Source organism: Drosophila sulfurigaster, chromosome 3 (assembly GCF_023558435.1).
Source record: "Drosophila sulfurigaster albostrigata strain 15112-1811.04 chromosome 3, ASM2355843v2, whole genome shotgun sequence".
Taxonomy (NCBI): domain Eukaryota; kingdom Metazoa; phylum Arthropoda; class Insecta; order Diptera; family Drosophilidae; genus Drosophila; species Drosophila sulfurigaster.
Window position 1 is genome coordinate 15,913,872 of NC_084883.1, and position 25,911 is coordinate 15,939,782.

The 25,911-nt window shown below is 39.3% G+C and overlaps 3 protein-coding genes across 3 annotated transcripts; 2 read left to right on the forward strand and 1 right to left on the reverse strand.

Annotated features, from left to right (window-relative positions):
* The first annotated feature begins 19 nt into the window (after window positions 1–19).
* On the forward strand, window positions 20–2,598 carry LOC133840816 (centrosomal protein of 164 kDa). The gene is given in 3 exon segments (XM_062272899.1): window positions 20–296; window positions 356–1,720; window positions 1,723–2,598. Coding segments are annotated over 3 exon segments (2,307 nt in total). The 5' UTR covers window positions 20–141; the 3' UTR covers window positions 2,510–2,598.
* A 4,460-nt stretch (window positions 2,599–7,058) lies between these two features.
* Window positions 7,059–8,996, reverse strand: LOC133842071 (cytosol aminopeptidase-like). The gene has a single exon (XM_062274983.1). It carries the CDS (start codon window positions 8,824–8,826, stop codon window positions 7,243–7,245), a length of 1,584 nt encoding a protein of 527 aa, XP_062130967.1. The 5' UTR covers window positions 8,827–8,996; the 3' UTR covers window positions 7,059–7,242.
* A 3,491-nt stretch (window positions 8,997–12,487) lies between these two features.
* Window positions 12,488–13,953, forward strand: LOC133845769 (uncharacterized). The gene is given in 3 exon segments (XM_062280329.1): window positions 12,488–12,819; window positions 12,875–13,007; window positions 13,795–13,953. Coding segments are annotated over 3 exon segments (624 nt in total).
* Window positions 13,954–25,911: the final 11,958 nt, after the last annotated feature.

Sequence of the window (25,911 nt, forward strand, 5' to 3'; positions counted from 1 at the left end):
TAGACTTAACTGACTTGAATTACAAAACACACGCACATAAAAATATTCATGAATTTTAGTTAATTCAACAGAAATTTACATTAAAACACACACGTAATAATACAAATAGATTCATATATATATAGTTTATTTTTTATCAACATGAGTATGTGGGAGGATTTTATTAAGTGTTTCAGGAAAGGCACCAAGATCAAGGGATGCTCAGCGGACAAGATTGCAGAGCTTTTCCAGCGAGTTCCTCCGGGTCAGCGCAAAAATTTAATAGAGTTTTCCAACAAACACAATGAATACGTAGAGTAAGTTAGTTCTTTCTATACTCAATGCAGTTTTAATGTATTCCAACTTCTTTGCAAAGTCGTGTGCGCAAATATCCAGATAAAATGCCAACTATCGATTGGAAATATTACAAGACGAATGTGCGAAAAGAAATGGTTGATTGGGTGACGGATTTCGAGAAGAAATACGATAATGTGGACAGCATGTTTTCGAATCGTCATTCCATGATTGATTTCTCCAAATACTTTGGCGAATTGGAAAAGCAAACGGAGGAAGTGAAACTGGAAGTTAAGAAATTCAAAGAGGCATCCAATGAACGCATCAAACTTCTACAGCTGAAAATGGATGAGCTGAACTGCATGAAACCCTATTCCGAAATGACCATGGAGGAGTTTTGTTTTGCCCATCCCAATGAGGCGCCCGATTTTATAAATAAACCCACTTTCTGGCCGCACACGGTCGAGGAGAATTTGCCCAACGTGGAGCATGTTCATGAAGAGGAGGCTAAAAAGGAACCGCAGAAAGATATATCTGATCCTAAGAAGCCACCTCCAACAGATGCTCCTGCTGGCAGTGAGAAACCGGATAAGGGAAAGGAAGTGGATAGTAAGAAGCCAGCTGATTCTCCTAAAGAACCCGAGAAGGGAAAAGTACAAGCTGTGCAAGTTGAACCGAAAGAATCAACCGAAAGCCAGATTACAGAAAAAGTCGCAGAATTAGCTTCTAAAGGAATTGAATTAGTCAAGGAATTAGGATCTAAAGCAATCGTTGTGCTGCAGAATTTGTGGGAGAAATGGGAAGCTAAGCGAAAACAGGTGGCGAAGGATGCTGAAGCCGAAAGAATGAAGAAAGAATCGGCGAAAGCAGTTAAGACTCTTGATGGAAAAGCTGTTAGAGACGTTGCTTCACCTGAGATTTGCAATAAGACCATAATTCGAGGTGAGGAAATGGCCAAGGCTGATGTTAAAGAACAACACGTTGACTTGACCATAGAAGGAGAAACGGATCCGGAGGAACAGATTTCTAAGCAAAAGACAAGAGAGGCAAAGGGCAAGGGTACAGTATGTAAGGAGGAAAGTGAAACAGTCTGTTCCCAGAAATATCAAGAGAAGGAAACCGTAAAATGTCAGGATAAAAATGAAGAAATTGAAACAATTTGCCAGAAATATGAGGAAAAGAAAAGCAAGAAAGATGCCGATAATATTTGCCAGAAATATGAGGAGAAAAAGAAAACCGAAGATGTCGATTCAGTTTGTTACCAAAAATATCAGGAGAAAAAGAAAGCTAGCAGACTGAGTGCAGAGGAAGAAAAGTCGTGTAAAGAAGCCACAAAACAAGACGATGCCAAGTTGTTAGCAAAGCAAAGTGAAGATGAATGCAAGAAGCCCAAAAAAAAGAGGAGAACAAGTGCAAACCAGATGAGAAAGCTTCGCTTGATACAACACTAAAACCTGCAGCAAATACTGAGCAACCAACAAGTGTTGTAAATGCTTCAACTCCAACTTCAGGTGATGACAATACCATAATTGGAATGCATCAAGAGTGTTTGACAGGTGAGAATGAGATATTTTTGGGATCAAACAGAACGACAAAGATTGACACTGAGAAGAATAAAGTTGAGGCATTCGATAAAAATAAGGTTCAAGCGTCTGATGGCAAAAAGATTGAGATATCTGATCACAAAACTGAACCAGCTCAGCAACCGAAGCAAGTCTCGCAAAATGAAATAATTGCAGCTGCATTGGAGAAGCAATTGTTTAAGACTCAAAGTTCCACAGTTCCCAAATCGGAGCTTTCTGATGAAGGCAGCAATGAGTTCAAATCTTCGTCAGATGTTAAGCAGCTGGGTAAGCAAGAGAAAGCGCAAGGAGATCCCGAAGAGATTGCCAAAAATATGTTCATAATGGCCACAGGAGCTGCTCAACTGCTGTCGGATGCCAAGCGGAGCATTGATCAAGTGCACAGAGAGAATGCTGGCCAAATTGAAGTGCTGCAACATGCCTATGAGACGGCAGAAAAGCAAATCAATCTGGCTCTAAGTCAGGCCTATAGTGCTTTAGCTTCCGCTAAGAAACTCGCACATCGTGCTCAAAGTACTTTGGAGGCCGACGAGCAGAAACTGGTGGCCACCATTGAGAAGCACTCGATGTTGGCCAAGTTGTTGGCCAATCAGGCTGTGACGATGCAGAAAGAAATCTCTAAACTTCTCGCTGGTCTCAACAAGAAACAATGAGTTTAGAGTTTTATTATATATTTGAATGTAATTTTACATTGCATGTTCGAACTGTGTTCGCATTAAATTTGCGGTTAAATTTTCAAAAACCAAGTGAAAGCGAAGCGGGGGTGTTGCAGGGTTGCAAGGTGTGTGTTGCATGATGATGGTGCTTTCTGTGCTACATATGCAAATTTTGTTTGGAAAGCTCAAGCAATAAATTTTGGTGCAAAAAGCTAAGCGAAATATCGAAACTTTTGCTGAGAGTGGCCGAAACTTTGCGGTGAATTAGCCAAAAATTTCACTTTGGCCAAAAGCGTTGCGTTACGATATCTGAGTGTGTGTGTGTGTGTGTGTGTGTGTGTGTGTGAGATAGGTGTGGGTGTGTCAGCTGGCCTAGTAGATTGCATAATTATGCAAATGTGTTGTTTTTGGGCATTCAAAGTGGCGCATTTGAAAGTGTTGCCTACTTGTTGGCCCTCTCCACGATTTTCTCCTCTCTCCTCCCCTTCCATTTCGCTGCACAATTTTCACAATCAAAACACATTTGCATAATTATACAAAGCACATTTCCTACACACCTAAAAGTGCGAGTGTGAGTGCGAGTGCGAGTGTTTGCATTTAATTCAAGTTTGATAGTTTGTTATAAGCTTTAAGCCGAACGCAACGCTACGCATCGAGGGCACTAGAACAATGGAAACAACAATCGGGCTTTGTTTTATTTGTATTTTTATTTTTATTTGCAATTTCAAAAGGGTGGGAGGGGAAGGAGGAAAAGTTTTGGGCTTTTAACAAGCCATATAAATTCAATTTGGAGCCAAACTCCTTGATGAGCAACGTAAAGTGCGTTTTGTAAGCTCGAATTAGCATATTGCCTTAATCGATTTCATAGGTGACAAAAACACTTTGAAAGGACGACAGTTAATTTACCTTTTGGGACAGTTTTCGTTTTCAGGATATTTGCATATTTCGATGGCAGATTCAAAGGATGTTTTGTGATTAGGCTAAAAAGGATTATTCATGAGCCTGAGCTGAGCTGAGTTGAGTTGAGCTGAGTGCCCAAAAATTGTGTTTAAAGCACAATCGTTATTGTAATGTCAGCCAATATTCAAGGCAGCGGCCATTTGGCAGCCCAATTTCGAAACGCAAAACTCTCAGTCTGAATTCAATGCCAAAAATGTTTAGAGACAAAGACAGTCAGACAGACAGAGACAGCGACAGCGACAGCGATAGAGACAGAGTTTTGGCTTATAGTTTTATGTTTTATGTGCTGCCTTGTTGACAATTGCCCGCTGTTTCTTGTTGCACTCTCGTCGCATTGTCGGAAATATAAAATATGGCCATTATGTTTATTGTTTTGCAACCACACAGAGAGAGAAAGAGAGTTGCATGTTGCAAGAGTTGTCACTGGCAATTTCCAATTGAAATAGATTTTTTGGCAAATGCTTTCAGATTGTTGTGTGTGGCTTGGTTTTTTGGCAGCACTCCAGGCATAATTAAAAGCCTTTGTTTGGCCTCAAGATGCCGCCATAGAGACTTGGTTATGGCCATAAGCACTTGACTGGTTGTTAACATTTTTTACTGCCGTCGTTTGTGGCATTACCCGGGATTATTTTGGCCACCAAAGTAATATGTAGTAAGTATGTTTGTTAGTTTGCGTGTGTGTTGTGTGCCGTGTTTTTAGTGTATTATTCTCTGTGTTTTCCCGGCTCACCTGGCTGCCTGCCTGATTAACGCTTTTTATGGCTGCGCAAATATTTGAGGCAGTTTTTAATAGGCTACTTCTGGGCCTAAGTTATGTGGAGAAAAGCCTAATTAGCAGCGTTTAACTAAGCCTCACGGCCCCATTGTGTGTGTTTGTGTGCTTTTAATGCGACGTGATCGTGGTTATTAAAACAACAAAAAGGGGTAAATGCCAACCCAACGGGCTCACCCTTAGCTGCCTTGTAGTTGTAGTTGTAGTTGGTTGCCAGCAAAATGTAAATTTCAGCTGAGTGCCTCATTGCTTACACGTTGTCCACGCAGCATGGCGCCGCAGAGTAGAGAGCTCCTGCTGCTCCAGTTCCTGTTGCCTGCCGCCTGCTGCTCGGCGTTGCCTTGATTAGTCCAGGTCCAGGCTGCTGCTGCTGCCACCTCCACTTCTGCCACACACACAACGTGTCCTTCATTCCTTCATTCAGTAACTAGACAGGAGCAAAGGCACCGCAACACACTTAACGACGTAGTTAGCGTTAGTTAACGTATGTACGTGATATCGTTAAACTGGTATAACGTTACCAGACCCCCACAGCATAATAAGTGTCTTATTAGTTATGCCAGCACACCAGCAACATCACGATTCAGTTACTACGATTATTGTTGGTGCACCTACGATGGACATTCCAACCAACCAACATTCAACCCCGTTCACGCATTCACGGATCACGCATCACGTGCCAAGCTGGGAGCTGCGAGCTGGGAATCATTGGATGCCACTTGACAATTTCCATGCGACCAGCTCGAAATTTTAATAGAGAATCCGTTTTGTTTACACAACTCTCGCTGTTGCGCTGAATGACTAATGCTTCAATATCATTGACTGGGGGCGACAATTTGCAATATATATCGAAGCATTTCGATATGCCAGCTTCCACATCCAATTAGCCGGTTGTTCAAGCAGTTGGCAATTGATAAGCGTCAATGACTTTTAATTAATTCAAGGCAAATATTGTGGCACAACAATTGCAAGTTTTCCTTTTCGTTTTTTTTTTTTATATTTATTTTTAGTGGCGCAGTGTAGGAAGAAGTCCAAAATCAACAAAACAACTTGAAATCTATTTGCACAGCTAAGAGCCAAAATGCTGTCCACATTACAACAAAAAAAAAAAGAAGAAAAGGAGGGAGAATGGATGAAGGGCAGAGGAAAAGTAAAAGACGAAGATGAAATTAACGCAGAGGCAGAGGCAGAGGCAACGAAATGAAAATTAAATTCCAAACAGCCCTTGGCCTCAACTCCTGTACTCCAAGTGGTTGTTGCGATGGAGGAGGAGAGGATGAAGGAGAGATTGCTGCGGCCCACGGTCCAGTTCCAGGTAATCGCAAACGTGTAGTATTTACTTTTAGCTTTGCTTGTTTATTTTTTAATTTCCTTCCAATTAAGCAACAAACAAGCCGCCTTCCCAAACAAACTCCCCCACTTTTCAATTCTCCTTCTCCTTCTCGCTCTTTTGCTCTCTTATCGACTCGCCCCCCGTTCGAACTCAACGCAGCTGACGTTGGCAATAAAAACGCCAAATGAAACGAAATGAAATCTAGTCAAAGTTACGTAAATGTTAACGCAATCGCAATCGCAAGCGTAATGAAAACACGTTGGCACAATTCATTTAAAATCTACATTGGGCCAAAACAATTTGGCATTCCAAAGACACAAGGACACAGAACGTACAACGTAGAACGTAGAACAGAGGACACAGATGTGTATGCTTTTAGGCGCATTTGTGGTTAATTTCCATTCGCACGACTTGCGGTTCTCTTCAGGCGAGCAGAAGGAGAACTCCTGTGCTCCGATCCTGTGTCCCTTTATGCTCATTACTTATGCACAAGTTGTACGCATAAATAAAACATGTCAGGCGAGTGCGAGCCTAACTGACTTGCGGCTGTCGACTCCTATGTACACACACACACACACACCCTGCCCGATCCCTACTAGGATCCATATCCATAACCCCGACTCACGCGATTTTTGTAGGCAACACGCATAGCACTTGACAAAGGTCCGTAATGTGGGGACCAAAACAATTAGTTGCCGACCGGGCAAAAAAGCGACTGTTGATAAGCCTTAACTATGTGCAATAAACAACTATTTTATAAATACTTTAGTTTCACAATTGTCACATCAATCTAAAGAAATAAGAATTTGCAGCGACAATATGTAAACCAAAAATGAATACAGAAATTCTAAAAAATATGTATTGCTAAAAGATTTTTTTCTGACTGAACTAAATAAATATATGCAATTATTGTGTGTAATAATAAACTAATTGAACTATTTAAGCCAAGAATAAATCGCAAGTTGGCTTAAAGTGTTAGAAAAAGCTTTATAAGTTTACGCAAGCTTTTTAAAGCTTTGTATTTCTTAAGTGTTATATTTTTAATCAACTGGATTGTTCGAATAATATATTTATCTTATCTTGTAACTTTCTCTGTTGCACGTGATCAGTTGAGCTAGTTAGCCAATAAATGTTTTATTAAGCATTATATTTTATTATTGTTCTCATTGAAATTAATAATATTAAATTTTGCTTATCATCATGAAAATTCGCATTGTTTGGATTATATTGAGTAAAAGTTCTATTTGCAAATTTCTTTGCACTACACATTTTTACTATTTAACTATTTAAACTGAACAAAATTATATTTACTATTGAAATTATCAATTAGGTATTAGTGAATTTCCTTTCGATAATTGTTGTTATTGTTATTGTTATTGTATTAGTACAATGTACCAATAGTAAAGAAAAATATTATACCCTGAAATCTTAGTACTTATTCTTAGTAAAAACTAAACTAAAAAGTATTTAATATTTAGAGATTTCTTAAACATCGTACGTCGATTTATTGTATAAGTTTTAATAGCAAATGAATATCATACCCATTAAAAATCATCCATTATAAGACATAAACTGGGACGATTACGAAAACGAAAAGACACTCAAAACCAAAATCTGACAAATCTCTACAAACAATTTCGTACACAAATCTAATACACTAAAAAGTCACTTCAGGGCCATCTGGTGGAGGAACTGAATAATGGTGCGAGTTGGTCGACCGCTCATGCGACCCTCCAGAAGATAAGGTGGCGTACCGTGTCCACACAGCACTCCGGTGCCCTTGGAGTCGATATGCGCAAAGTCCGCGCAGGTGGCCAGCGATTGGAGCACTGCGGCGCCCAGGCAAGAGGAGGCGGGTCCTTTGCCTTGATTGCACAGATCGTAGGTCATGCTGGGTCCGACGAGTTGCTTGAAGTGCTTCCAGAGTGGCATGCGCCACATGCGATCACCCGTGAGGGAGCCCGCTTTCTTGAACTGCTTCCACAGTGTGGTGCGATTGGTCCACACACCAGTTGCCGCTGCACCCAGTCCGAATTTCACTCCCCTGGCATAAGTGCCAATGTCCACCAGCGTCGAGGGTTTCTTTGCACTCTGGGCATACAAAAGGGGATCGGCCATCATTGCGATGCCAGCCAGAGCCGTGTTCTTCACGCCCAACGTTGTGCCATTCATTAGGGTGATTACATCGCCCGGCTTGACAGCCATGCCCGATGGCATGTTCTCGCAAAGAGGGAGCACAGCGGACACATTGATGGGCAGCGACAAAGCTGCCGCCGCTCGAATGGCAGCCACAACAGTTGCAGCTCCACTCATCGAGGCACGATTCTTGTCCATACCGTTCTTTTCCTTCAGGCACAACCCGCCGCTGTTGAAGGTCAGACCTTTGCCCAGCATCGTGATGGGAGGATCTTCCGGGGAGGCACCTACGTAGTTGATCTCGAGGAGAACTGGCGGCTCACATGAGCCTTTGGCCACCATCAGAAACGAGTTGAGGCCCTGCGCTTCGATCCAGTCCATGGTGCGCACCTCAACTGATACACCACAGGGACACAGGGCATCAATGGTGGACTGAGCAAAGATTGTGGGCGTCATGTGGTTACTTGGCGTGTCCGACAAACGACGCGCCAAGTTCTGCGACTCTGCCTTGAAGAGTCCTCGCGTCCAGGCATCGACACCTTCGGTGCCATACAATTCCACTTTGGGTATAGAATGGCGCTTGTTCTTCAATTTGTTGGTGTTGTAACGCCACACGGCCAAGGCTGCTCCCTCGGCGGCCTGTTCGGGGTACTCCATGCCATCGACGTAGACGATTTTGCAGCCATGCAACTGCAGGAATCGAGCGCCAGCTGCGGCCGCAATACGTGTATTCTCCATGCCCACATCGATGTTTTCCTCCTCATCGAAACCTGCGTTCTGTGGACCTACGCCAATGACGGCCACGCTTGAGAACTCTTTGTCCACATTGCTAAACATTCGGCCTATGCCCAACTCTCCGGTCATACCCGACTCTCGCACCAATTCTGATATTTTTCCACTGACACGATCGTCAAATTTCTCACCGCCCGACGTCAGCTGGGGATCCTTCTCGCCCGACTTCAGGTATAGCCCGATTACAACGCCATTCATGCTATTATCGCATTTGGTTCGGATCTGCATATGCCTGGCACATGGTGCCTGGAATGCAATGCGACTCATTCGAAGTAAATTCAAGGCGGATTTACTATAAACTGTGGCCTGTGATTTTGCCATTTTATTCGTTTTTTTTATATCTCTTTTCTGATTTAGAATACGCTCTCCAACAATAAAGATATATGTATTAAATAGTTGCACTTTAATTTTAACAATTTTTTCGAAAGGTTACAAAAAAAAAAACTGTGTTTTAAAAATATTAAGCGCTAAACATTTAAATACACTGAATATACTGAACTGACTAAAGAACTTTTCCAATCGGTCTCTATGAAAATCGAGTTGAGTTGGAAGTTTAAATCTGGTGAACTATGATGGGAATTATTTCTAATATAAATTTCTAATATAAAGCTATCGAATTTCTTTTCTTTTAATTTTATAAACGGAAGTGAATAATAAAAATGAGTGTGCTCGTCTATGAGATACTTGCTACCTACTTTGAATGCATCAGCCTAATTTATTGGGTCGGAGATGACTCTTTTCTCTTGTTAAATACGTTTGCTGGACGCAGAAAATTATAATACTCTTCTACCCGTTTGCAAGTAGAGAGAAAAAAACGATTTTCATTCTCATTTCCTTAACGCGCTATTAACTTGTCTCCATCTCAAGACTCGTTTTCCACCTTTTGTGTGATTTAATGGTCAAGCAATTGACAAATTGACAACCTGCTGACAGGCCGAAAGACAATTATGGCACTCATGGCACTTTTGAGTCAGATTGAAGTTTCAGCTACCACTTCAACCGTGGCCATCGACTTGCAATTTGATGTCATGCAAATGATTAAATTTGCAATTATACAAAAAATCAACAGCAACAACAACAACAGTAACAAGCTGACGTAATGAGTAAGTGCAATTGAGAGAAGCCCAGGAGAGAGAAAGAGGGGGAAAAACACTCGTTGAGACTGCAAAAAAATGCAACGAAGCCGCAGACGAAACACGTAAAAGCAATAAAGCAATAAATTGCCCAATTTGAAGCACTATTGTAGCCAATAATTTGCAGAGCCACTTGGCTGCCTGGTTGGTTGGTTGGTTGGTCGGTTGTTTGGTTGCCCAGTTCGCCAGTTGGTTGGCCATGGATCACACACACACACACATATACGCACACAGATATGCGCTTGTGCCCATATAATTTCAACAGAAATATGCACATTTGTCAATGTCGCGTGATTGATGTGGTCGAACGCATTTCCGCCAAGCAGCCATCGCGGCCAAATAAAAAAAGCAAAAAATCAGGGAAAAAAATAACGACAGTCAACAGCGTGTAATGTACACACACACACACACACACACATACAGACGTGTAGTGGCGGCAAATAAAAACAGCGAGAAACAATTTTTTAATACTATATGTATATACATATAAGTGCAAAGAGAAGGTTGGGAGCAGGATTGCGTGTGAGGCCCCAAAGGATGCTGGCGGCTGCGTTGGCGACATTACGCGATTTTACGCATGATTTAAAATTAATGACAGCAAGGGAGAGACTAAGAGAGTGTGAGAAGGAGAGAGAGAGAAAAATGGAATCGGAGTTGTAACATAATGTGTAGCACACACACAACAAAAAGCAAACACACCTCTCACACATAAGAGAGAGAGAGAGAGAGAGAGAGAGGGGGGGGGACAGAGCAGCAGCAAAGTGGAGTCGCAGGCAGTCAGGATGTTTAATTTCCTAAATGCATAAATCTCACTAATACGCACAACAAAATCTAAGCGCGGCTTATACGATTGCCGCTTTTTTGTGTCTGGCTAACAACAACGAGAACAACATCCGAAAATCATAAACAAACTTCAAAGGACATTTACGGCGGACAGTCGACAACTGCCCAATGCCAAATGTGTGAATAAAAAAGCGAATGTTGAGCTTATTACGCACAGATACGAGTCAGAGGCAGAGCACACACAACAACACAGCACCTAGGCAACCACAACAATTCAGCTTCATTTGTGCTGACACACGCACAAGCACACGCACACACACACAGAGAACATTCGTTACGTATACGCAATGTTGGCGCTACCTGCACACCGATAACGGCCTACTTGCCCACGCAATGCTTTCATTTCTATTTCCGTTTTCACTGAACGCCGCCGCACAATGCCCACTTTAAACTTACGACTCTTTGGATAAGTCGACGGGGTGTGTGTTTGCCCATGTGTGTGTGTGTGATTGTTTGAGTGTGTGAGTGTCTGCCTCTGCTCACCTTTCAGACTCTGTTCGCCCGTTCATTCGTTTGTTTGTTTGTTTGTTTGCTTGCTTGTTCGTTTGTTAGTCGGTTTGTTTGTCGGTTTATGCTTTAACCTACGGAAAATTGCCAATTGTTGTTGGCATGCAAATTTATGGCTTATTTGTTTTGCCTTTTGTATTGCGGCTTCCAAACGCACAGACATATATGTATGTATGTATATGTAAGGAGATTCGTGTGTATGTTTCCTTGCAGCCAACCGCTTAATGCACGTCAACCCTTTTCACAGCACTAATACAACTGAACAGTAGCGTTCGAAAGACACATTTCAGATTCATTTGAGAAAGCAAAAATCTATTGAATTGATAGAAATTTAATTCACATCAATTTGCAAAAGTAATCTTAAGCTTTTAACGAAACAATTTGAAATAAATTTATAAATAATTGCATATAACTATGTAGTTAGTATAATTAAAAGTGAAAGTTTAAATTAAATATAAATATAAACTACGCAAGACAATAAGTTTTATAAAAGTGTTAGGCCTTAGACACACTTCAAGCCGCTCCTGATAATTTTTACGGCAAGTTTTGCTTTCTGACCCAAATGCCGGAAGTCAGACGACGATGCAGGCAAAAAGCTTTGACCTATCAGTAGATTTCATTAACAGAAATTTAGATAAGCATTAGTGTTGATGCTATCCTTAGGCTTCATTCGAGAGTGTGCGAGTGTGAGTGTGGACTTTGGGGACTCATATGAGCAAAAGTTTTGCCACTTTGGCGACTTTAATGTGTAGCAAAATTACACTTCAACAGTTAAATGTGGATACATTGACTAGCAGATGGATAGATAGTCCGTATTTGAAGTACATTTGTTGCTTGCAGAAAAGTGCACAATCTGTACATGGAATATCTCTCTCATGTGGCTCGTAAATTTGCCAGCTGCATAAATCACGCAATTGAATTCTAATTTTTGGTTTATACCAAGACAAGCAAACAGACAGGCAGCCAGACAGACTGACAGACAGACTGAGAGATAGACAGACAAGCAGACAGTTATCGGGCTGCAGAATGAGAGTTAGAGTAGCTTATTGTGTGGCTGCCTAAGTCGAAATCAATCATGATTTTTAATGCACAAATGGGAGCAATTACAGTCAGTCGAGCAGACAAAAGAATTTACACTTGATTTATAGTTGTTTTGCCTGCCAGCTGATTGTTTGTGTTTATTATGTGTTGCCAGTAAGTGTGTGTGTGAGTGCAATTTAATCTTTTGTCTAGCCGGTTTCATCATAATGAATGCAAACACCCGTTAAAGAGTTGTAAGTACTTTGAACGGCAATTGAAAATGAATCTGAGGTAATTGTTACTACATTGAATGAAAGTAAAAGTCGAAGCGAGTCGATTGTACACGCTATAATCTGTCAACACCTTACCAAACCAACAATTAGCACCTCTTCACAAAGTCAAATACTGTCTCGAGCAAGCTATAAAAGACTCGGTTAAACTTGACCCAAAACTATTTCTCGTTTCTCGCGTGCAACATCATGAAGTGTTCGGTTATTGTGACGCTCTGTTTTTGCAGTTTGCTTAGCTTGACAGCGGCGAATTTAATCGATGATCTGCGCGAATTCAAAGCATTGATACCGATCAATACAATCAAAACACTTGGAATTGGGCAATACGTTTTCGACATCAAATTTCGAAATGCGATAAACTATATTCGCAGCAGAGACTTCATGCGTACCTTGGCTGATATTTCAGAGAAACTCAGCGGCAGTGAGATTGGCAATTATCTTAAAGCGCAGAGCTCCGGTCATGATCTATTTGGAGCTTTCTACAGATTTATTAAAAAACATGCGTCAATTTCGCATGCCAAGTAAATTGCTCGACAACTTTCAAGCGCCACGGAGTTTGGAAAGCTTTCTGGTCAGAGTAAAGAATATTTTACCACGTGCGCGTTTTTATAACTTTGCTGTGCAGAAAGTTCGGAGTAGCCCAGAGTTTGCGACATTCTACAAAGGAATCAAAGCACCTGAGTTTAAGCGACTTGTATTGGCAACTAGGGTAAGTCAAGCTTAGCTTTTTTTATACCCGCCAGCCATAGGTTGGAAGTGTATTAAAACTATAGCTATATTTCAGTATTTTTTTCGGTATATTAATTTGATTAGCTTTGACTAAAATACGTGTATCTTAAAATCGAGCCCACTCGACTAGAGTTTATTTTTTGCTTGTTTAGTATATTTTTTTGCTATATTGATTCGGTATACTCTTCTGATTTTGTCAAAAATGGGTACCGAGTATCTCACAGGCGTGCGTACTAGACTTTGTAATTGTTTGGTACTTTTCCGGTATATTAATTTGGTAATTTTTGAAAATAATATCGCACAGTTTTACTTTAGTTAAAAATGCGAAGCGTGTATGTCACAGATGAGCACACTCGATCGGAGCTTTCTTGCTTTTTGAGTAATACTAAATTAGTATATTAATTCGGTATATTTTGACATAAATAAAAATGCGTAGTAGGTATCTCCCAGTCGTGCCCACTCCACTATGGGTTTCTTAATTGTTAGGTATTTTTTCGGCATATTAATTTGTCAAGTCTTGGAAGTAATGTCGCAATGTTTTATATTATTTAAAAATGAATAGCAGGTATCTCAAAGCTCTCATTCTTATTAGATTTGTATCGGTATATTAATTAAGTTATTTTTGAAACTAGTACCGCATTGTTTTACTTAATTTAAAAATGGGTACCGAGTATCTCACAGTCGAACACAATCGACTTTAGCTTACTTATTTAGCACTCAAATTAAAGTTATCAACAATTTGTTTACTTTTCGTTTCATGTGAACAGCAATTGCCGCAACTGAGAGACGACATCAGCAAACTGACGAATAATTACATTGATGTTGACGGAATCATTGCATTGGCTTTTGATATTTTAAGCTGGGGTCCATAAACATCTAACTTAAGGGTTGCTTCGCAGTTGCCACTGACTGCAAGTTATAATTAAGTATTTATGAATTAAGAATTTCCAAGCAGCACATGATTCATTCAGTTCACAAATGATGATGAAGAGTTGGCATTCACGAAAAAAAATATACCAATAAATAAAAACACAAAAAAATGTTAAGATGCTTACCCTGAAAAACATGCAAATCACAGCTAAGTGCTCTTCAACCCGTAAATTTTGACCGTGTCGGGGTCAGCTCACAGTTCACAGTTCAGAGTTTCCAGTTTCGACTTGGTCCGTTCCGCAAGAAGAATTTCGAAAAGACTCGACAACTTATTGTGGGCTTTAATTTGTGTGTGCGCCCTACGGCGACGTGCCACAAATGACAAGACATTGAAGTAACCCAGAATTCTGTTGCTGCATCGATTACACGGCAGGAGCAAAAATAAGTTAACAGAAGCAGGAGAAATGGAAACGTGTGGCACAAGGGCAACAAAGCCTCATTTGCAATATGGTGACAGGTTGCACAATATGCACTCATTAGAGCGGTTTATGCGCCATGCCACTTGGGACACTGTAAGCTTGCCACATGGGCAAGAGCCAGGAGGCAGAAGGCGGAAGGCAGCAGGCAGCACGATTTGCGAGTGAGCAAAATGAATGTCTACGAGCAGAGCACATTTAGTAGATGCGTAGCAAAGCTTGAGCGTGGCATTCATTGATTTGACCTATGCCATGTCAATTAAGTTGTTGTGTCGCCTCAAAGTCGACAACATTTTTATGCTGTGCTTCGCACAATTTGCGCAGAACGACACAGTTTATATGGTTTGTCATGCGGCAAGCTGACTTGCCACACATATAAGCGCCTGAAAGCCGTTGCCAAGTTTATTTTTTAAGAAACAAATTGCTGTTGCTGCTGTAGCTGTTGCTGAATATGCAACAAAAGTTGCAACTAGAACACACGCCCACAACAAGCCATCGACGACCCACATCATTTTTGCAACAGTTTTTGGCTGACGCTGAAGCTGATGCAGAGGCGTCGCAACCCGTTGGAGTTGCAACTGAAGTTGCTGCTTCTGCTCTGACTGCAGCTGGCATTGATGGCGACTGCCTGCTGCTGGCGGCTGCTGTTTCTCCATTTTGCTTGACATTAATTTTATGCTATGCAGTGTGTTGTGCTGTTGCTGCAGCACTAACGATTTGTGCGAGTTTGTTGCTGCATGCCAGGGAGTGCAGAACGACAAACGACCAAGAGAGAGTATGAGAATGAGCAGCAGGCATCGCCATCGCCATTGCCATCGGCAACGGCCCAAAACGCGCTTAAATTGTCGCATTTGTCTTGTTGTTTTAAGTTGCCGCTACGCTTGCTTTGCGCTTGCATCGCTTGCTGCTGGTTGCTGGTTGCTGCTTGCTGGCTGTTGGCTGAATGCTGCATTGCATAAACTTTGTGTAATCCTTTCAATTTGTTGCATACTTTTAGGCGGAAATTAAAATAACAAGCGCAGTCGCCCAGCTAAACTGAACTGAACTGCACTGAGAGCACGCAGCGTGAAGAGAAAAGGTAGCTAGGCCAGCGATTTGTTAGAAACTTGCTCTACACGTGTTCCACAACTCACTCACACACACACACACTCACACTCACACCAGCACACAACAGCATCACGAACGCATTAGGATCAGTGGCTGTTGCAGCTTGCCGCAGGTTCTTCAATTAGTGTACTACACAATGTTGCCTATGGCCCCGGCCTTGAGCTCTGTTTTCCACTCAACTATTTTGACTTGCAGCTGAAATTCAGTTCTGGAGGAGTGGAGTAAGGGAGCACAAAACCTTCTACCGCCTGCTGTGCATTAATTAAGTCAAAAGTGTATGCCGTGTGCGCCTCCATTTGCGGTTGCCTCGTGATTCAACTTGCAAGTTTGCCTGTTTCGAGTGCGCTTTGTAAAATAATCAAATTGAATCAAGAGGCATCTTTAGCAACATGCCATATCCAGCTAAGCAATAGCTATTCCCCATCCCCATCTCCATCCCCATCTCCGTCCCACATCCACATTCAATGAATTCAACAGCATACGATGGAGCATTTTGTTATTCCATCTCATGCGCAGGCTGCTTCGTCGTGTGGTTGCTGCTGTTGTTGTCATTTGGTATCAAGTAAATAATTGCTGTTTTAAATGCTTGTCAGGCATTGACCATACCTTTCGATAGTGCACTCTTTGTAGTAAGGTCCACGAGAAGATGGAAACTGTTGGCGACTGCAAAGGGAAAATATTATTAATCAATAATTATAATCAATCTTTGCTTCCCTTTCCAGTCTTATCATTCCAATATTGAAGTCTCCTTAACAAGAATATAATATTTAATCAATATCAATAGTAGTCAATAATAATCTAACTTTCAATTTCAGGTAATAGTTAAGTTTAAGTAACTTGAGTACATAATCATATTATATTTTATTTCCTGTCCCAAAAATACTTTACTAGATTGCTGAAAGAAGTATTGTACATATTCCTAATTCAAAATTTGCTATCTACTTTTCAACCTAAATTTTTTCTCACTATATGCATAGACAAAATTAATAATGTAAATGATACTATGATGAATTATTTCTCAATTTTAATTACAAATAAAATATAACATTTTAGTCTTAAAGAGTATTCAAGTTTCGTTATTGCTCTCTGTGCACATACGTGCATTTAATACTTGGCTGTTTTGAGCATTTTGGCTTTGGCTTTGGCCAATTCGGCTGGCTGGACCCTTTGGCTTCTGCTCTAAACATTTTTGAGTGGCCGCGCATATTGCGTTGCTGCTCCGCTCAGAGCTGGCTTCGCTTCTGGCTCCTGGCTCCTAGCTCTTGGTCTGGTCTGGCTCGTTACCGCCTTAACCGTAATATCAGTTACCGGGAGAGATCCGGAGTACAGTTTAGCTGCTCCCACTTCATATTCTATCTGCTCCGTTTGACCCGCTCTCCGATTTCGAAATATGTGTGTGTAAACGTTGAGAGGGATTTTGTATTTTATTTTACTCATCGTTTTGTTTTTTTTTTTGTTTTGGCCTTTGGCCTGTTTGCACGGCAACAACGTTCAAACTAACTCATCTCAGCTTTGAGAATTTCTTGTGCTTTACTTATTTTATTTTATTTTTATTTTTTTTTTCTTGTTGGCCAGATTGTCTGTGTTTGCGGTGCGGTGCGTTTGTTGTTGATGTGTACGTGATCTGGGTTCGCTTGTGGCTCGCAATGCCCTTTGCTTAGCAATTAGTTTTAAACTGGTTGGGCTCGTGCCTGTTTCGGTTTCCTCCTCGAGGTACAGAACAGTACCATGATGACGATGACTCCAATGTACTCCACAAAGTCGTATGTACGCTCATTAGAGCTGACCGTCAAGCATTGTAAAAACAGAAATGGATTTTTATGCTCTGTCGTCGCCGTCGCCGTCGCCACCGCCTGATGCATCCATAAAAGCATCTCCATCTCCAGCTGCTCGTGTGCGTCTGTGTGTGTGTAATCCAGTTAAACAATACCCAGACCTTCAGCTCTATATATGGCTATAGCTACAGTCATGGCCATGGCAAACAAAAAAACACAAACAAAAAGAAATCAACAACAACAATCAATGTTGGCTGTAATCAATTAACGATTTAACGTTCGCTGTGCGGCTGGAACAACCCGTCAGCATTTGGCGCCATCTCCGTCCCCAGCAACAGATCCAATTCCACCTTCAAGAGGGGAGGAAGAGAAAGGGACAGCAAGTGTGGGTTGTGTGACTGTAAAATTGAAACGCACCACATTGACAGCGGCTGCATGAACACGTCATCGGGGCACAACGACTGCGACTGCGACTGCGACTAAGTCATGTGGCAGTGTGGCAAAAGCAATGGCGATGGCAATGGCAGTGGCAAGTGGCAAAGTGCATTCCGCTTGCTGCAGCACATCAAATTATCGACAGGGTTGTCATCTTCGTTGCAACTGCCATTGAATAATATATGAGTTGCACAAAAAGCTTTCTGTCTCTGCAGATTAAAAGTACTTTCAGCTAAGCCAAGAAGAATTGTTCAAGATAAATCGATATCAAATTTTGATTGTTTTAATTTTGAGCAGTGCAAACTAAATTATTCAGTTATTGTACAAAAAGTTCATAAACTGTAAGAATATTTAAATAAACTAAGCCTAAAAGAATTTTTCAAGGTAAATCGATATATGAAATTGATTGTTATAATTTAGAACAGTGCAAAAAATTAAATATTTTTTTCTTGTATAAGAAATTCATAGAATTCCTTGATATATTTTTTTTAAAATAATAACTCTTAACTTTCTAAGAGATTATTCTAAAGTTCCTTTAACTAAACCATGATGAATTGTTTAAGGAAAATCGATATATGTGTAAATTGAGGAATGCATAGATTTGAGGAATGCAAACTTAATTAATAATTAACTTTTAAATATATTTTTAAATAAAATTTTAAAACAATATTTATTATTTACTTGTAAATAAGTCTGAGAATTATTCAAGGCAAATCGCTGTAAGAAAAATTCTTATAATTTAGACATGTTTTCTTGTATTGATACTTTCTGCCACGCAATCATATAGTTTAGTTTTGGATCTAGTTTATGGACTTTATAAAAAAGTTAGGGCAAGTTTTTATTGAATTTTATTCAATTAAGGCCACTTGACAACCCTTAGATCAGAGCAGAGCAGAGAAGAGCAGCGCTACGCAAAAGTTTATGTGGGGCTAATGTGATTACTCCTGTCATTATTGCGTTCCTTTCTCTGTCCTTGTCTCTGTCTCTATCCCCGATTTAACTGTCTCTTTCTCTCGCGCTGCCATTAAATTGACCGCTGGTTGACTCTATATACATATATACTATATAGACAAATATACGGTTGTATGTGTGCGTGTCTGTGTGCATTTAACTGCACGTTTTCAAACTTTGAACCTCGTTGCTGCGTCTCTGCGTCTGTGTGTGTCTGTGTTTGTGTGCGTTTGATTGGTTATTGACTTTTAACAGAAAAATTGATGTAATGCAATTAGTTTTGCAGCTAAACCGTTTGATGATTGTACAACAACAACAACAACGTGGAGAGAGCAACAAGAACAACGAGTTCGAGCGAAGCTAAACGAGCCCTTTAGCCAGAATCAGCGCTGCTTAATGCATGAGGGGCAATCGCATGTTGACAGCCAGAAGGGCAGAAGGGTTACTCAACAGAGAAATTCTTATCTTATTTCAGTGTACGAGGGTGTGTGTGTGTGTGTGTGTGTGAGTTTAAGGGGCGAATGACGCAAGCATTCGTCAATTGTTAAATGCGGAAAGTGCAAACATCGAATTAATTTGCTTACATTGCGTATGATTAATGAAAGGCAACAAATTACTTTGAGAATTACCACACCGCATTCTTGACTTCAACATTTAGACGTGGCATATTATCTCAGATAGTGATAATAGCTTGGGTATATATTAATCCTGCATGGGGAAATTTAAAATGTTAGCAGAGCTTCAATTGTAGTTGATTGGATGGAATCGTGTCTAGAAATTTGATAATTGTAGCTAAATCAAATTCAGTCAGCGCCAAACGAACAATTAAACCGAGTTTGTCTGATTGTGCGGATGGAAAATTTGTGAAAATTTCATAGCTAGTGTGTGTGTATGTATGTATGTATGTGTATGTATGTGTGTGTGTGTGGGTGTGTTGAAACTACGAAATTATCAATTAAGCCATGGGTAGCTATCAATTACACGCGTGGCTCCAAAATGAAACCATAACGCGGAATATATACAACAATAACAACGGCATTGAGATGCTGCCGCTGGTACATATGCGGCCAAATGAAGTGAAACATTGCATGAGGAGGGAGAAATCAGGGGGGCGGCAACTGAAGTACAGAAGGGAGTTGAAATTTATTACAGTTGCACGAAACAAAGCGTAAAACTTTTGCTGCTTAATTGAAAAATATAAATTGTGGCAATGTGCGCGTGTGTGCATATGTATAAGTGTGTATATGTGTGTGTGTGTGTGTGTGTGAGTGTGTGGCGGAAGTAAAGTCAAAAGCAGAACAACAACATTAATAACGCTCGCAGCGGAAATAATAAAAACCATTTTAACGATGACGCCAAAAAAGAAACAAAAATTATATGAAATATACATAAAATGTCCCAATATTGTGACCTTACACTTTGCAGCTGTAACTGTGACTGTAACTGCGATTGTGACTGCGACTGTAACTATAACTGTGGCTGTTAAATATGCTTAATGTACTCTGCTCATCGGAGGCCCACTCCATTCAACTGCTGGCCAATTACCAAGTACATGAAAGTGAAAACTTTGCGCATAAACCAGGAGCGTGAAACTAAAAGACAACGTCAATTGGCTGGTCGCCCCCTTTCTCCATTGGGTTCTCATGCTGCTCCCCAGTCGCAATTTACAAGCGGAAAAACGACAATCAATGCGGGTCAATATTTGTCAGGGGCAAACAGCGTGCAGTCAGCGCATGAAAAAAAGGCACAAAATCACACAGCTAAAAGGCAAAAGAAAAACAAAACGACAACACGGCAAACGACAAGCGGTCACACATACACACACATATATACACACACTCACTTATACAGGTACCGAAAAGTGAAGAAGAGGTTACAAAAAAAAAAGAAAGTACATACTGCTCTCTTGGTTGTAGGTAGCCAAAAGTTGGCACTCAGAGAGACACAGACACAATTATCACATTGCCTTTGATGATGAGCTTCCTGCACATCAAAAGCCAAAAATAGAACATCCCGAAAAGGCAAACCATTCGCATTTTGCAGCAACCAACCAGAAAAAAAAGGGGAGAGCACAAAAAAAAAGGATCGAAATGAGTAAAACGTAACGAACAAACAAACAAACAACATGCACTGTTGTCAGCCACACACAAATTTTTGGATATGTCTCTATCGGAGTGAGAATGTTTCGGAGTGTGTGTGTATGCTGGGGGAGGAGGATGGCTGAAGGGATATGTGTGTATTTGATAAAATCTGTGGCCCCTCTGATAGACAGTGGCAGCCGTTGAGCAGCCACAAAATCCACATACAGTTCCCACACACACAGACAGACACATCGAGTGAAGGGCCAAAGCAAACACACCTTGACTTCTGGTCAGATATTCTGATTTGTTTGAGTTTCTACTTTTGCAGCTTAACAAATTAAGCGCTCAATCGGCAGGTTACCAGCACAAAAACAACATCAAAAACAACAAACTGAAAAAATGTGCACAAACACACAAAAAATTGGTCTTCAAATGTCGGCCAAATGATTAGCAGACTTATGGCAGATACATTTGTAGCTAACATGTTCAATTTGCAATCTGCCATCAGTCGAACAATTGCATTTGGATTTTGAAAAAATTATTTGTCAGTTGTTGATTTTCAATCTACCCTGTAAATAGTTAATGGCAACTGCTCATAAACAAAATGAATTTTGATTTGAAATAAAAAATTTTTTTTTTTTATAAATTTAAATAAATTGATTTGAAGAGAGATTAGTGGAAATAAAGATAATTTTAAATTAATTTTGGGATTATAAGTTATTATAAAAATAATACATTTTTTTCAACTCTGATTACATTAATGAGTTAAACTAATTACAATTTTTGAATATCTTGAAATATAACATATACGATATAATAATAATACAAAATAACTACACTTTATTGGAGAAAATAATTAAGAAGTGTATAATTAAAATTATTTTTTTTATAAAATAAACAATAGAAGGTAATTAAGCATTTAGTACTTAAACAGATTACTGTAAGCAAAAACAAAAAATTAAGGTGGAAAATAAAAAAGCTTCAAAATGAAAAAGTATTCAGAAAAACATGAAATATCAATGAAAACATTTTATGTAGAAAGAATATTATCTTCAATTTATGTCGGATTTTGTAAAGAAGAAATAGAAAATAATTTATATATTCATTAATAATTTAAATTAAAAATTATTAAATAATGGAAGTAGATGTGAATTATGTTTAATTTATTTTGGAATCATTTTGTTGAGTTCAATTTAGTGAAATAAAAGATAGTTACTTTAATGCTATGCAATGCCTCTACTTTAAACTAAATATTACGAAAAGTATATTATATAAATGTATATATATATTTATATCTAATATCTTTTCGTTCAGTTCAGTTCAGTTGTGTTCAACTGTTCAGTTGCGCATACTTTGTTCTAAGCACAACAATTTCCATGGTATAACCAGCTTATTTGCCCACTTTCATATCTGAAGGACTATTGAAAACTCGTTGCATCGCATACTTGTCATTAGTAATGTTTGTCGTTGTTGTTTCTATTGGCTTTGCCTATGCAGGAGTCCAGTTGTGCTCACCCCCCTGCTCACCTCCTGCTCGTAGCACCTGCGCCTCGAAGCTAACCCTTCACCTGTGTCACCTGTGCGAGCTGCTGCCATTTTTGTTTGCTCTCACTGTGCACGCAGTCAACCTAAACGCTAGCTGCGTATGTGTGTGTAAGTGTATGTATGTACACTGTACATAGTGGAGGACCACTTCAGGTGGCAGAGCAATCGTATGACGAAGCTGGCATTGAATCCTGGTCGACTCGTTAGTGCTTTCGTCTATATGAAAAGCAACTTTTGATGAATTTATTCGCTAAACATGTTTATTATTTGCTGGTAAATCACACAGCAATTTGCCAATTTTAAGCGTGTATACATATAGTAGGCACACACACACACACAAATATGTAACATATGTATGTGGGCGGGTGAATGGGTGGAGTCGAGTGTGCTTAGCGGCATTTGAGCACCAACCGGTCTGTGTGCTGTGTTGATTAATGGCCACACACAAACTAACAAACAATTTATCCAACACTCTGTGAAAATGTTACACGGACACGGGAACAGTCGCAAAATGTTGCCATGTTCAGCATGAGAATAAATATGAAGTATAACTTGGATGCCACTTTTATGTAGCAGTTGAAGTTTCAAATTTATTTCAACTGCACTCGGATAGTTATGCGATGATTGAGTATGTGGCTGGCAAAAAATAAGATTTGCTCGTTGAGGTTTGTCCATTTAATAATAATTGAAATTTATTTGTGTGAACACAAATTTTTTTTATCATAACTATGACTAGAGATTTGAATGTAAGCAATAATAAAACATTACGTATACGTAACATGTGAACATTCAATTATTGAATGTAAATTATTTGTATCTTTTGATAAAACAGGATTCGCAGTTTAAAATCTGTTTATTTAATAGTAATTCCCTTTTATTTGTGTAAATAACAACCACGAAATAGTTTCCGCCTACTTGAATGCAAGACATAATAAGATGCAAATTTAAAAAATTACATAATTGAATTAAATATACGTGAAATCTTAGATGATAATAACAATTACTACATTCAAAATTACGTATACGTAGTCTTTTGTTTACTTACTACAGAGAAGAAATTAAAAATACTGCTGCCTTTCAATATTTTATTTTTGTAAAACTCTTCATATGCTCTGCATTTAATATTTAAAATAAATACGCAATTAAATCAATATTTTTACAAAGCTCTTAAGACAAATAAATTAAAAAACAAAGAGAATTTATTAATTGACTAAAATTCATGTAAACACTTACATAGATAATAATATTGAATAATGATGACTAGGAATCCTAAAGTATCTAATAAATTTAGTTTATTTACTAAAGGGATTTAATTGAGAATGCTGCTAGCTTCTCTAAAGATTATTTCAGTAATTTTTCAGTAATTACAAAAACAAATAAATCTAATCATGTTAAATCAACAAACAAGAGCTGATTAATAAAAACTTTTACGCTTTTTACGTTTACTTGACGAATTAAATAAATACAAAATGTTGTTAGTTTTTAAGCCGCTTATTTTTGGATGAGAAAATCATAATAACTCTTTCTGTATAATTCCCATTAAATAGGGATACAATGCTCTGTCCAAATGATTTGAAATACTCATTTAACATTTTTACACAAACCTCAAATCAATTTGTTACTTGAATCGACACTGACTCCGCACCCCGCTTTCCCCTCGCTCAGTTTTTGGTTTGGGCATCGGATTGGAGGAATTTGCTGCTGGCGTTGTTAATATTTTAAGCGCTGTAATTAATTTAAAGCCTTGTAATTAATAAGCAACACCAGCAGCAGCAGCAGCCTGTTGTTGCCGCTTGTTCTCGTTGTTGTTGTGGTTTTTGTTGCTTTGCCATGACACCCTCAATCGGATTTTCAGCAGCGGCAACAGATAAGCGTCATCATTAACACTGTGGCCAGCATTTGGGCAGTTAAATGGGGGTTGAATAGTGAATTATCTAAAATTTGTTTTTAAGTAAGTTTCTGCCAAATTGTTTTCACTACTTTACTTAAAGTTACTTTAGTTGCAGCGACTAGACTGGAATTTAAATTAGTTGAAATGTTTGGCTGCAAGCGATACAGCAATTGCCGCTTGTTTTGTTTGATGATTCCAATCAGACACATCATCAATCACAATGCGGCACGCGAACACAAGCCACAGGAGAGAGAGGGGATTGCGAAGGGACAGTTGTCAGTTGGCTGCTTAATGCCATTGTTCATGCTGTTGCTGTTGCTGTGGCTGTTGCTTTTGTTGTATCGGCAGCCGTGATATTGCAATTTGATGCTTCATGTTCGGAGGCGTGCCACATTTGGGGAGAGACTCCAACTGTGGCAAGTATGGGAGAGAGAAGAAGAAGGAGTATTGTATTCATAATCGCCAATTCATGCAGGAAACAGGCCATTATGCTGCTGTTTAACTTATTAGTTGCCATGAAAATTGTGCTTTACGCCCCGCATTTTGCTTAATTTCTGTATCGAGTGCTGCGTCATCTTCAGATTGGCTGTCACCTTTTGAGTGGCTCGTCGGAAGTGTCCAATTTTAATAAATATAATTAACAGCCAAGGCTGCCTCAAAGCTCTCTCTCTCTCTCGCTGGTTGTACTTGTTGTTTGCCTGAGGGGCACAAGCATTATTCTGCCTCCTCAATGGCAGCTGTCACACATTGTCTGAACATGCAACACACACACATAACATGACAGACAAGGTGTCGTTCTCGTTGTCGATGCTACGATGTTGGTCATAATAAGCTGCTTAATTGCAAATGCATCTGCCGCTGCCGCTGGCAACATTCTAAACACATGCATTAGCATATGCCTCTCTCTTCACCCTTCTCAATTTACTGTCTTTAGTTTTAATTACTCGTCAAATCATCGCATCGAGTTGTGAGCCACTGAAAATGCTTTCTCGCAGGCAGGGCGACCAAAAATTTAATGTGCCATTCTGAATTTAATCCATTCAAAAACATACATATTTATGATCTCATAAAAAGCGACTGCCACGCATGCCACTTGCCTCATGCCCCCTGCTTCGGCAGCACACTTTCTTTCGAGCACATGCAAATTTGCAACGTTTTTTGCCACATAAAATTACAAGAATTTTATGGTTAATAAAAGAGCTGGGCACACACACACGCATACACAAACACACACACACGCATTTGCGAAATCGCAAGAAATTAACTTCTGTGCAATGCGCTGGCATGTCCCATGTCAGCCCACTACACTGCAAAAAATAACTTGGTTATGATTCAGGTTGCAAAGTAGTAATAAAAATGGTATTTGTTTTTTACTTTTTTGTTAAAGTCTGTGAAAATAAAAATGAAGTAATGATTAAATTTATAATTTTATAATTATAGTTACATTATTAGCCCCATTCATTAAATTAGTGTTTGTATATCAGTTTATTATAAATAAAAGTTTACAATTCTTAATATAAATCTAGTTTATATACAATATTTTATAAGGATTTTGTAAAGGATTTTGTAAAAAAATTGTAAAAACTATTAGAAATTAACTACGTTTTCTTACATTTTTTTTATTATTAATTTTTTCTGTTTAAGTAGAGAATTTCAAATTGGCTTTCACTCTTTTTCATCTCATTTCTAAAACATGTTCACTTGATTAATTTCTCTTTATATTATTGAAATAAAGTGTTCCAATTATCATTTT

What these genes read in the sequence shown, in the direction of transcription:
- LOC133842071 (XM_062274983.1), bottom strand. Translation starts at nt 8,826, where the DNA reads ATGGCAAAATCACAGGCCACAGTTTATAGTAAATCCGCCTTGAATTTA.